Source organism: Lissotriton helveticus, chromosome 7 (genome assembly GCF_964261635.1).
Source record: "Lissotriton helveticus chromosome 7, aLisHel1.1, whole genome shotgun sequence".
NCBI classification, from domain to species: domain Eukaryota; kingdom Metazoa; phylum Chordata; class Amphibia; order Caudata; family Salamandridae; genus Lissotriton; species Lissotriton helveticus.
The window spans coordinates 1918873095-1918887464 of record NC_136068.1 but is presented as its reverse complement, the minus strand read 5'-3'; the positions used below and the strand labels follow the sequence as shown (position 1 = coordinate 1918887464).

Sequence of the window (14370 nt, the reverse complement as noted above, 5' to 3'; positions counted from 1 at the left end):
TTCCCGTTAGATTGAGATAGGGGATCCATGGCCGGTTTCGGCATGAGCGCAGGAGGTTCTTGAGAGGCTTCTAGTTGGGCCAAAGCTGAGAAGACCGTTGAATTTTTGATATAAGTGTGCTTCGAGGTTTTGTTGGCGCAAGCCGTTGTAAGTTTGCCCATCAGGATTGCAATCTTCCCAGAAGCACAGGCAGGTGGTGAGCAATAAAAGAGAGAAAAGACCTCTTAATTGCCAGAAGCAGCAGTCACCATTGCGAGAGAAAAGTAAAGAACAACAGCAGTGACGGGTTGAAAGATTGAAATCACTTTTCATATAGGTAGAAAAATAGCACAGCTTAGTCCGAAAAATGAAGGAGCCATCCGCAACAGGGGACAGTCTCCTGTCCGGTATAGTCAGGTAAACGCATAGAACATACTGTGCTGAGAAAAATCAGAAATAATTGGCTGCCAGTGAAAAGGATATCGAAACAAAAACCAGTCAGCAGGGTCCTAAAAACAGCTGTAGAGCGTAGAAGAGGCAAATTAGGCGGTATAGCGCAGGTAAATCTGGATTAAAGGAGCCAGAAAATACCAGGACGACAAAATGGCTGCTTATGTGGAGATGAAGAAAAAGAGAAACGAATGCCTCTAGGAAATTACAATGAGGGGCTGTTCCAGCCAAAAACAGTCATTAAACATGCACATGGGACCCACCATGAGGGAGAAGAATGATTCCTGGCATTGCAGAGTATTTGGTGAAAGCGCCGGCAGGATGTCTGTGAGAAGCGTTACACGGAGGAACGGTACAAAATGGCGGCTGCGGCCGTCATGGAGCCGCGCCCCGAACAACGTTGGTCGGAAAAGGTCGCAAACGACCAAAGAAGCTCACTCAGCGGGTCGCATCGTGCTCCGGGTACCTTCCGACGATAGAAACCTCCTCTTGTTTTGATGCAAGCCAACGCGGTCCGGTTGTTTTCCCCAGCCGCAGCGGAGCGCTTACGCCGGCACCGCCATCTCCCACGGGCGCTAAGCCACGCCCCGTGAGAGCTACTTCTGCTCAAGGAAAGTCTTCATGAGCTACTAGCAAACGTTATAACTGTAAAATAGTGACTACGATATGACGACCCTAAGCAGGATTATCAGTAGTTACCACCCAAGTATTCCTGGTGCGGTTACCATCAGAAATGCCAGGAAAACATTCATCAATATAAAATGCCTCCACCTGACTTATGAAGTAACATTCAAATCTAGACATGCCCTATGGCACAAAGTATACAAATACAGCAGTAGGTCTCTCCAGCTCAGCTTGAATTATTATTCATCAGTTTCTGAAAGTGCACTTCTTTCTATCAAATACCACTTTCCACTGTGGGCAAACAAATTCAATTTAACAGAAGAAAATCCATTTTTGAAAGCAAAAACTGCCTTTAAAATATCTGTTTTCAGATTTTAGGAAATGCACGGTCCCAAAGCATCAGCTTTTCATTTTCATCAAGTACTCCCATGTACAAATGCCTCATATGGGCAGACTACTTTGAATACCCAGGTATAACAGTCTTGTGCCACAGATGCTCACACAAACAAATGATGAACGGAATGCTTAATGACTCATACATTCACCCCCAGTCAAGAGATCTGGGTTAAATCCATAGTTATTTTGCTCACCATCCCAGCCCAGTTTAGACCCAGCCATATGCAAATCAGTCTTGACCCAGTGCCTCATGGGAACAGTCCAGACCGAACTGCCAGGCCAGGTCCTCCCTGGACCATAAACACGGATGTCTGTATTATGTCAATAATGCCCACCATTATACTAGGGCCACAGTTGGGCCAAGGCTTGAAACCATAAGGGTCAAGGTATATATATATATCTATATATATATATATATATATTACCTACTGGCGGTCGCCAGTAGGTAGTTATAGTTAGGATCTACTTTCCATAGGAAATCTGCAACATTCTATTGGGAATAACTTTGGCGCCGGGGGACGAATCTTCGCGAACTTCTCAAAGAAGATGGCCCGCTCCGCTCCTTCCCTGAAATTTTGGGGGGGATTCGTCAAGCGGGGGCCGAGATAAAAGGGGGGTCCCAAAACGTGTTTTCCCCATGTTAATTTCCGTAGGGCGGTTGGACTCACTTTTAGCCCGAACGGCTGAATGGATTTCCACCAAACTTGGCAAAATTGTAGGGACTGGTAGCCCGATGTGCCTTTGCTATGTCTCAAGATATGTACTCCAGTGGATTTTGAGTAATTTAGGTTAAAAAAAATATATATATCTATAAGCGTACCAGCGCGCTACGCGAGTTCGCGAGCGGAAAGCTGATTGGCTCTCGGGTGTCTGTAAACATTCCAAACAGTCCGGAGCGGCCGCCATCTTGTGTCTCGGTAGGATCTAGACACAAGAGGTGGCAAAAACAAAGGGGGAAATGACCAAAAGGGGGCAGGGTAGACCCCCCCCAACCCCCTAGGTTTGATGTGGGGGCCATAAAAGGGCTTCGCGGGTCAACATTTTTTTTTTTTTCGATTTTCGCGGGGGGAGCGCCCGGTACGCGCACCGGGGAGCGTACCGGGGAGCGTACCATGGGGAAAAAAGAATGACAGATTTTTTTTAACCAAAAAGCATTTTTTTATAAATTGGAGGTAGTTCTAAAAAGAACTGTTTTTTTTATTCTTTTTGTTGTTTTTATATTTTTTTTATTGCTTTTTGGAACATTTTGTACTTTGTTTGGCTTTTATAAACAATTTTATATTTTTTTTGTTATTTTTATGGGGACAAACAAAAAACAGGGAATTGTAAACGGCTCAACTGGAGCAAAAAAAAAATCAGGAAAAAATTAATGTTTCTTCGGGCACTTGTGGTTGTCACCAGCACGGATGATAAGTTTAATGCTTTGCTCACCATAGCAAATTGTCCCTCCACAAAATTTGCAAACGATTTTAAAATCGGCAAACTTGGGTTGAATGGTTGGCATCATCTCTCTTGCCTCTGGACCCGATGGAGTGGGTTCTTTACTTTGGGAGGTGCTGGGAAAAGATTGGGGAGGGTTTCTGGCCAGTTCCCTGACCTCTGCCCTAGCATAGTTATTAGGGTGCCGGCGTTGCATGTGCCGAATCATGGTGTTGTTGCCAAAAGAGTATTTTTTGTTCGGGTTCCCCCTGGAAAGTTCACAGTCACAGATCAGACAAGTCACTTTTGCTGCATTGACTTTCTTCTGGCCTCTTGGGAATTTAAAAAACTCCCACACAATGTGCTCTTTCGGTTTGTAAGGGGGATTGTCTTCAGGCAGGAAAGTCCTCCTCCTCCTCCTCCTCCTCTTCTTCACCACCAATGTGGTGTTGTGGTGGTCCTTGTGGTGGTGGTGGTTGTGGTGGTGGTGCAGATGCTCCTGCTGCTGCTGCTGTAGCCATTTTTCAGACAAATAGATACAGAGAGGTCTTTCAACAGGTCTTCCTCACTCAAAGTACAAAGTGAGAATGAGGAAAATAGGTGGGGGCTTTCATCATTTGGAAAACAAAACTGTCCTGAACCAATGAAAAGTGTTAATTTTAGGTCACATGACTCTGGTCTTCATCATTTGGAAACCAAAACTGATCTGAACCAATGAAAAGTGTTATTTTCAGGTCACATGACCCGACGCGCTTACGCTACGCGCCCCGGGGCGCGCCCGGGGGCGCGTAGCGTAAGCGCGTCAGGGCACGCCCGGGGGCGCTTACGTAGCACGATCGTATGCGCTCGGGCGCTTCCGGGTGCAATTACGCCGTGCGTCATAAGACGCATCACGCGGCTACGCGATACGTCTCGATGATGTTTTCGTTCGCGTCAATAGCGCTAACGGGACGCTTACCGGTACGCGCAACGGGGCGCGGCTTTGCTGCGCTTACCGGTGAGCGCATCGGAACGCTCCCCGGAAGCGCTCCGGGGCAAAAAAAATATATATATATATATATATAGTATTACATAAATATACAATATAAAATTCATTATCAAAAATATTACATTTCATACCTATAGAGATTTGCTATTAAAAAACCTTTGAAATTCACTGAAAAAACCATAGGTTTCACACCAGTTATAGTTAGGAATTAGCATTTAAAAAAACCTATTAAATTCACTGAAAAAACCATAGGTTTCACACCAGTTATAATTAGCTGGAAATTTTACTCGCATAAAACCATTGAAATTCCCACGTTATAGTTAGTTGGACTCACTATAACTTGCGCGTGCAATGCACTGCTGATGACGTCACATATTACATCACTCATGACATGGTCAGTGACATCACTCATGACATCACTGATGACACCATCCTTGTGACAGAGTGACAGACCTCCTTTCACTGTGATGTAACCCTTGAAACACATATTCAAAAATAGAAACTAAAATTTTCAAAAAAATTGAGATACCCATATCAGTTACAACAACCAATTTAGTAATTCCACCATCTATATACACATCCACTTATTCACAAACAGTTCTATATAGTCACTCATACATATACTCACTCATCATATGTAGTGATACACCTATACATCCTGTTACACACCGACAGTCATCCAAAAGTTACTCACTCACATACTCACACATGCAAATAAACTATTGAACATCCATGTATTTGCATATACAGCTATACACACACTACCACTTTACTTCTATGGAAATTTACACATATTTATTCTCTTAAACAATCACTTATATATTTATACACAGACTTATTTAAACAGGAACTCTTAGAATCTCTTACTATCACATATACTCACTTATATACATCAATATTCACATATACTAGATTAAAACATATGTAGTTACTGATAAAGACACTAGTGAGACAGTCATTCACTCACTAACATACACATATACACACTCATCCACCCATACAGTCCTGCACATATGCTGTCTTCAAAACACATACAAACACAGAGTCAATCACTCATGCATCTATGTGCTAAGTAATACCCCCACCAAACCATATAGACACTCATACTGATATAAAAAAAAACATCTAATAACCCATATACATACACATGTAGCTACTCACCAAGCCATGCAACCACTTATACACAAAGTGAAACACTAATACATATATTTAAATATTTAAACATTACTCACTAATATTTATTTTTCAGAAAGACACACATTCACTGGATGGTGTCATCAGTGATGTCATGAGTGATGTCACTGACCATGTCATGAGTGATGTAATATGTGACGTCATCAGCAGTGCATTGCACGCGCAAGTTATAGTGAGTCCAACTAACTATAGCGTGGGAATTTCAATGGTTTTATGCGAGTAACATTTCCAGCTAACTATAACTGGTGTGAAACCTATGGTTTTTTCAGTGAATATATATATATATATATATATATATATATATATATATCCAAATCAAAGAGAGTCGTCCCCTCGATTAAGGCCCCACACAGGAGAATAAATTTCGGCGCTTTAATGAAAGCCAGCAACAGTTGAGATGTCAGGGCAATGCATCATAAAAGTTCAAAGGCCCGACGCGTTTCGTGCTAAGACGCACTTCTTCATGGGCTGAAAAACGCTAACATGCGCGGCACAGTTTCTGGAGCACCTGATATTCTTCCAGGCCACGCCCCAGTGGGCGTGTACCGTCGCAAGGTCCACTGGTCCTTGTAGTGCTTTACCATCCTTCTACAGTGAGTTAGGACCGCGCTGTCAGTTTATGCAATTTGAATCCCAAGTGGGGTATGACGACAATGTTCTGTTCCAACTCACTGCGCTTTACTGCTGGATTCGGCCTGTCTCCTGTCCATTCTGTGCCACATGCCACTTGCATCAGCACTGGTCTGTCCATGAGCAACCCCAAAGACCAGATGCTACACCTCAGAGTGTTCCACGCCATCCCATTCTAATTTCCACTACATCCCCTTCTACATTCCCCGCTGTCTCCCTCTCCTTCTACCCTTCACCCCACCCCGAAGCTTCTCACCCACCGCACACTACCCTTTCTCATCCACGGCTCCTTTTCTCTCATGTTACCTTCTCTACTCCTGCTGCTCTGTCTTCCTTGTCACCCCACTGCATTCTTCGCTCATCTGCCCCCCGCTCTCTTATTCTGTCCATCAAGGCCCACTTGCCACCTCCTTCTATCTCACGCACTTTGCGCTAGTCATTGGCTTGTATCCTGTTTAACCTCAACCCCTCTTAGATCCCCCTGCATTTATAATGCAATAGGACTCGCATTTGCAAGAGGTTAAGCTATTGGCATGGTCATTTACGAGGCCAATAACTCAAACTCTTCTAAATGCGAGACCTATTGCATTGCAAATGCTTGTATGCCATTGGCACTATTATGCTAGGAATGGGCACAATTATGTCCGAGATAATAGCCTTATGATGGGGCTAGCATAGACACTTGGTGGTCCTTGACACCAGGCGTAGCTTTCAAGAACAATAGTGTTTATTAAGCACGCACATACATGCTGATGAGTCTCTTCATTTTCTCTGGTCTGAATCATGCCCTGCTCTCCTCAGGTCTTGAGCTGGTTATACACCCAACAGACACATTTTCACGCTGACTCCTGCAGTCCCACACTTTGGTGGGTCTGCACTCATTACTGCTCCGGCTACTACTGTCATTCTTCTTTTATGGTCCACTGGTCAGACACATGTTGTGAGTGATAAAGCAGGGATACAAGATGGTCAATCGCCTTGTGGCTTAGTTATATTGAGATTAGATACAGACTGTCAAGTGGCAGGCCCTATACGCCGATATTTTGTGTGTTTGAGTTTTTAGTATAAGTTACTGCCATAGGTTTAGTTGGCTGTCATAGGATCTTGATATCAGCAGGGCTGTCTTCTTTAATAGGCACCTACTCTCCTAATTTAATACTGGGCTTGGCTTTATCTCTGAGAGGTACTTTGAAGGTACTGGCGAGCTACCAGTAGCTCCCGATCTATTCGTTGGAGACCCCTGTACTAGAAAATGCTGGTTGTGAATGAAGCCCGTTTTTTATAGTTTTATGAAAGTTTTCTTTATATTTACTGATGAATATCCTTCTTCTACCACAAGGTGGCCCTCTTGGACAAGAGATGGGAATTTTCCTTTTTAAGATCTACCTAGAGAAGAGCTTAACTCTTTTTTAAAAGCTAGAATCATAAATAAGCAGACACAAAGCCAATATGTTGGGCATTGGCTTTGCCAATGATGATGCTTTTTAGTGCTTTGTAAAACTTTTTACAAAAACATAAACAAAATAGGAATCTGTGCATGCATATACAGGCACATGTGAAGGCTGATCTTTTGTTTTTTAATAAAGTTTTAAGAAAACATTAAAAGATGAAAGCCAATGTTTGTGCATGCGAGAGCATGCAAATACTGATTTTTAAAAATGTTTTTGTGAATTAAGTTTAACCAAAACATTCAAAGATGGCTGCCTTTGAGTAAACATGTTCTGCATGTGCATACAAAGGGCTGCCATTTTGGAATGGGTTGCAAGCCCATCTTAAAACATGTCAACTAAAAGCACTTTCTGTGGGATACAATGCACTGCAAGTGACTGTGAGGGCCGATAGCAAAGTCTGATGAGCTGCGGAGTACTCAGAAATGTTAACATATTGTGTATTTGTAAAGTGCACATTTATGTTTTGGGGCGTCTTGCAGCAGAATAACAGATGTCTATTGTTACCCGACTCAGTATGATTTCTTTCAACCTCAGAAGGATGAAAGTTTGAACGGACCCACCAGGATTTGGACCTATGCCCATGATGTCTAACACAGACACCAGGGCCCGTATTATGTATAAGGTGCGCTGGGCGTAAACAGGGAAAGTGCACCCTATAACAATGACTGCACCGACCTCAGGGCAATCCTGAACTTGCGTTGCCCCCAGGGCAGCACATTCAGTGAAAAATGGAGCGGCCGCTTTAAAGCCGCTCCCTGTTTGACAGTGCAGGCGACATACTGCCCGCACTTTACAGAGGGGTTAGAGATCCCCCTGCTGATTGTTACTGCACCCGGGTCATTGGAATCCCTTTACCCCCTCCAGGTGGCTGCCCTTGGTGGCACTGACAGTGCACCACATTTTTTGTGGCGCACTTGCAGTGCACCTCCCAGGGGCGTGTTTGCGTCGGTACCCGCGTCTGTAACCCATCATGGGTGTAGAGGCAAATTGATTCCCTCATGCAAGGAGGGAACTCCCTCTCATGATAGCACTGGTGCTACATGTACGCCGGTGATACCAGTACTATAGAAAGGGCCACACAACCGTCTGTGGCACCTTCTGTAATGCCAAAGTGCTCCGGGCACAGAATGTGGGTGCACATGCCCATTGCATCCCCAAAGCACTTTCTGTTAACCGAGCATGGTTTGGAAGCTTCAGTCCACTGAGCCATCAAAATTGGGAAGTTCCTGGCACAGAAAGGGACTACTTTCTCTGTGGGTGATGACATTCTACTTGGGCACCAATGGCTCAAGTGGACCGAACTCCAGGCCATGTTGTATTCTGAGGTGGATGGAAGCAAAATAAGAATGACACTCGAACAGATCATTGGATGAATAGGACTGACTGAAATCCTCACTTGGTATTTCAGTTTTTTTGGGTTTTCTTTAGCTAAAAATAAAAGGTTTTGGCTAGCACGAGCTCTAATTATGTCTAATATATGCATGGGTAGAGGATCTTGGGATCTGTCCTCTTTATACATCATATGCAAAAGGAACAATTGATGGACAGAATGCAGAACAATGTCATACATTCACCCCAGGACAGACATCTGGGCCTAAATCAATTTTTTTTGCTTACCATGCCTTTCTAGTTTGGACCCAGCCATATGCAAATCACTCTTGACCTTGCACCCAATGGGAACAGTCCAGGCCGAACTGTCAGGCCAGCTCCTCCCTGGACTGGAAACAAGCATCCTAGAACCGGTTTTGGGCTATCCTGGCTGAAGAGGGGTGAAACCCCGAAACCGGTCCTAGGATGCTTGTTTCCGGTCCAGTGTGGACCTGGCTTAGCAGTTCGGGATGGACTGTTCCCATGAGGCACAGGGTCAAGACTGATTTGCATATGGTCAGGTCTAAATTTGGGTGGCATGGTGAGCAAAAGAATGATGGATTTAAGCCAGATCTCTTCACTGGGGGGTGAATGTTTTGATTTGTTCTGCATTCCGTCCATCAATTGTGTGTCTTTTGCTTCCTCACCCTAAGTGCGCAGGGTATGCTCAGACGTGGATCCCGGGCTCACTCTGCCACTGGATTCAAGCTATCCTGGCTGAAGAGGGGTGAAACCCTGAAACCGGTCCTAGGATGCTTGTTTCCGGTCCAGGGAGGACCTGGCTTAGCAGTTTGGGCTGGACTGTTCCCATGAGACACAGGGTCAAGACTGATTTGCATATGGCCAGGTCTAAAATGGGGTGGCATGGTGAGCAAAAGAATGATGGATCTAACCCAGATCCCTTGACTGGGGGTGAATGTTTTGATTTGTTCTGCATTCCGTCCATTAATTGTGTATCTTTTGCTCTCTATACATCAGTCTGCTCAAATGTCATTCACATTTAGCTTCCACCACCACAGTATACAGCATAACGCAATGGTTCAGCCCACTCGGGCCACTCTCTATCTTGTACTGTGAGTGACAAATTTTGCCTGACCACATGTGCACATCTGCCTAAAAAAGTGCACTTTACTGCAGGGCTGGTGGGCCAATACTTACCTTTCCATTTTTCTTCTTTTTTATTTGACCCTTTTGTATTTCAGCTGGATCATGAGGTTGTGATAAGCCACTGGTACATATTCCTTCATAGTAAGAATCATATTTTCCTCTAACGAGCATTAAAATTAAAACACTTACTATTCCTGCTTGGTTGGAAGCACTTGTAATGCTCTGTGTTAGAAATTGGGTTACCTGTTGACTGGGGTGTGAGCCCTGGTCAAGGCGCAACCACAATCCTAGTCCAGGTAAGGCACATGAAAACCACAAATAAATCTGTACTCAACCCTCTGGTAGTTTGGCACAAAGCAGTCAGGAATAACTAGAGGCAATGTATGAAGTATTTGCAAAACATCAAACAGGAAAACTGTGAAAATGTCATACAAAAAAAAATCACATACCAGGTTACGAAAATATATCAATATTAACGGCTAGAGCAGCCGACTTTGAAGCTGGAGAACCAGGTTCGAGTCTCGTGGGAGGCTCAAATATCCTGTGCAAATCATTTAATCTACGCGTGCCTAGAAATTAATGTGTCCCTCCGTAATGCAGGTGATGCTCATGTAAAGCACTCTGATACCTTCGGGTCACATACGCTCTATATAAAACTGAAGCAATAAAAAAAACAAGACAAAAACGACAATAATCTAATCAGTAGAACCAAAGTTATACATACTAAAAGAATAAACTGCAGTATTGTGCCTAAAAACATAAAGCTTCAACTGCAGCTATCTGGTTGGACTGGACCAGGTCAGAGTCAAAAGTTCAGGTCGACCACGGTGGAGAGCAGGTCAGATACAGTTCCAGATTAGTCGCACTGAAATTTTGCTTTCTCAAGTTTCCAACCAAGAGTCTCGATCAAGTTGGAGAGGGTCGCAGGGAGGTAGAAGAGCATCGCAGATGGTGGTTGGGGTGGCACGCAGAGCAGGCCTGGTGGCATGGGCAGGCTCGAGCTTAGCATTGGCGGTCCTTCATGGACGATCAATGCTTGCTGCGCCAAGAGGTGGGCTGGTGGTGGCTCACTCTGATTTCCGGTGGGAACGACACGATTCTGGTGCAAATTAACTTATTCGCAAAGAGCCCAAAATCTTAATTTCAAGAACTTGCGAGCCACACTAAGGGTCCAGGAATTGTGAGACACCACTTGGGGGTCAGGAACTCACTGCAAACAGGTCGAGGAGCTGTTGGGGAGTTTTTTATGTCACTGAGGCTCAGACAAGGAGGCCAGAAGACTGCCCCTTTGAGTCACTCTGGGGTCCTGGGTTCAAGATGAAGTTGCAGGTCGTTCTTCTTCTGCTCACAAGAGGGCAGCAGTTCAGCACAGCAGTGCAGCAGTTCTTTCAGAGCAGCAGTCCTGCAGAGTGGCAGTCCTTGTAGCAGCACAGCGGTCCTTCTTCTGGCAGAGTATCCACAGGTCCAGAAGTGTGCTCAAGAGTTGGTATCTGAGGCCCTTCTTTTATAAGAGGGTGCCATGGTTCTGGAAGGTGGGAGAAGATTCTAGACAGTGGCTCAGAGGTGACCGTCCTGATCCCTTGAGAAGCGGTTGCTCCTCACTCTGCTCCCTGCTCTGCTTGCTGCTTGTGGTATCGTAGCGCTATACTGCCAGATTGCCCTTTGCTACCTCGCATTGCTACTACAATTATTAGTGCCTGATTGCTTATGATATTTATATCGTAGCGCTATATAGCGAAAGTGCGCATTCACGATCATTCAATTGTGCTGTGCTGCCTTTGCCTGATTAATTCATTTGTGCCTGATTGTGCCGGTGCCACTGCCAATTTCATCGCGTTTATTAAGGTTGTGCCCCAATCCTGTTTCGCTTTTGGCTTGCTGCCATTTTGTTGTTTGTTGTTGTGCCTCCCTGCCCGGCTCTCCACCCCGCTCCCGCCTCCCAGCTGCTCCTCCCTCCCACAGATAGTTTAGGCTCCATTCTCCCGTACTAGCGCTGTGACCGTCCTGATCCCTTGAGAAGCGGTCGCTCCTCACGCTGCTCCCTGCTCTGCTTGCTGCTTGTGGTATCGTAGTGCTATACTGCCAGATTGCCCTTTGCTACCTCGCATTGCTACTACAATTATTAGTGCCTGATTGCTTATGATATTTATATCGTAGCGCTATATAGCGAAAGTGCGCATTCACGATCATTCAATTGTGCTGTGCTGCCTTTGCCTGATTAATTCATTTGTGCCTGATTTTGCCGGTGCCACTGCCAATTTCATCGCGTTTATTAAGGTTGTGCCCCAATCCTGTTTCGCTTTTGGTTTGCTGCCATTTTGTTGTTTGTTGTTGTGTCTCCCTGCCCGGCTCTCCACCCCGCTCCCGCCTCCCAGCTGCTCCTCCCTCGCCCCTCCCCCTCCCCCCTCCACTATCCACTTATGACAGATGCCTTTGCGCGCAGCGTTAACGCGCAGTGGAAAGGTAAGCCCGTCTACGCCCGTCCGTGCCTGGACCGCGCCCAGGGCCAGACCCCCTGGCCCCCGCAAAATCCATTCTGCCCGCATAACATACGACGCCGCAACCCTCTCAGCCCTTAACCCCGGCCGCCCACCAAAATGCTACCAAGCAGCCCCAGTACACACCCATGGACCCTTCACCTGCCACTCCTGCAAGTTCGAATGCATCAGGACCCACACCAATTCCACTAACTCCAAACAGAGCTCCGACACTAACCACCTAAAGTGCATCCTGCTCAACACACGCTCGGTCCACAGACACGCCATTGAACTCTGGAACCTACTCGACACTACATCGCCGGATGTCGCCTTCCTTACAGAAACCTGGATGAACGCCTCATCAGCACCCGACATCGCCATAGCCATCCCGGACGCCTACAAGATCATCCAAAAGGACCGCACCAACCAAACAGGCGGAGGCATCGCCATCGTCCATAAGAACACCATCCACATCACGACCAGTTCCGATGATAACCTCGCTACCACCGAACACCTTCACTTCCAGATCCGCACCCACCCCAAGACCACACTCAGAGGCACCCTCATCTACAGACCACCAGGACCCCGCACACAATTCAGCGAAGACATCACTGACTTCATCAGCCCACATGCTCTCCCCTCCGAGGACTACATTCTACTGGGAGACCTCAACTTCCACCTGGAAAAGAAAAACGACAGCAACACCACCACCCTTCTGGACAACCTGGCCAACCTCGGACTCGTACAACTTGTCAACACCCCCACACACTATGCCGGACACACGCTCGACCCAATCTTCACCTCCAGCAAGCACATCTCCTTCAATCACACCACAGCTCTCCATTGGACAGACCACAGCTGCGTTCACTTCAACTACAAAAAGACCACGACCCACAACCCCCCACAACCTATTCCCCGAAGAAATTGGAACAAAATTACCACCGACCAGCTCTTCACATCGCTTCACCAAAACCCTCCTGCCAAATCATCGGACCCAAACCAAGCAGCCACCAACCTCACACAATGGATCACCCACAGCGCCGACGAACTTGCACCCTTGAAAAACCATCAAATCAAGCAAGGTAGCAAAAAAGCCCCCTGGTTCAACGATGAACTTAAGAAATCCAAGAAGTTCTGCCATACCCTCGAGAAAGCCTGGAGAAAAGACCCAACCTCTGACAACCTGGCCACCTTCAAGAACGCCACCCGCAAACACCACCAACTGATCCGATCCACCAAGAAATCAGCATTCAAGGATCGACTTGACAACAACGCCCAAAACAGCAAGGAACTATTCAACATCGTCAAAGAATTTACCAACCCCACCGCCGGCACCAACGACATCACTCCCTCCCAAGACCTCTGCGACTCCCTATCCTCATTCTTCCACAACAAAATCGCCGACATACATAACAGCCTTGAAAACCAGTCAGACGACCAGTCCACTCCACCCACCCCCGAACCAAATCCACACTCTAACAACCTCTGCGCCTGGAACCCAATCACCACTGAAGACACCATCCGCCTGATGAACTCCATCCACTCAGGTTCGCCAACCGACCCATGTCCCCACCACATTTTCAACAAAGCAGACTCCATTATCGCACCACATCTCCGCGACGTCATCAACTGCTCCTTCAACTCCGCTACCTTCCCGGAAAGCTGGAAACACGCCAAACTCAGCGCCCTTCTGAAGAAACCCACAGCAGACCCCACTAAACTTAAGAACTACCGCCCCATCTCGCTCCTCCCATTCCCGGCCAAAGTCATCGAGAAGGCCGTCAACAGTCAGCTCGCTGCTTTCCTTGAATCCAACAAATCCCTCGACCCCTCACAGTCCGGCTTCCGAGCCAAACACAGCACCGAAACCGCCCTCATCGCAGCAACAGACAACATTCGAACTCTACTGGACAACGGAGAAACAGCCGCCCTCATCCTACTTGACCTCTCCGCAGCCTTCGACACAGTCTGTCATAGCACCCTCATAAAACGCCTCAACAACGTCGGAATAGAAGGAAAAGCATTGGACTGGATCATCTCATTCCTCGCCGGAAGAACCCAGAGAGTCCGCCTTCCCCCTTTTAGATCAGAGGCCACCGAAGTCATCTGCGGCGTACCACAAGGATCATCACTCAGTCCCACCCTCTTCAACGTATACATGAGTCCCCTCGCATCCATCGCGCGCCAACACAACCTCAACATCATCTCCTACGCAGACGACACCCAGCGGATCCTCTCCCTCACCAAAGACCCAAATACCGCCAAAACCAACTTACACGAAGGAATG

The 14370-nt window shown here is 46.4% G+C and overlaps 1 protein-coding gene across 1 annotated transcript in view; it reads left to right on the top strand.

Moving 5' to 3' along the window:
• Positions 1-346: 346 nt before the first annotated feature.
• Positions 347-14370, top strand: part of LOC144769970 (C-type lectin domain family 10 member A-like) — a 118449-nt gene continuing 104425 nt past the window's right edge. The window contains exon 1 of the mRNA XM_078654165.1: positions 347-386. Coding sequence (XP_078510291.1) covers positions 347-386 — 40 coding nt within the window. The remainder of the gene's footprint in view (positions 387-14370) is intronic.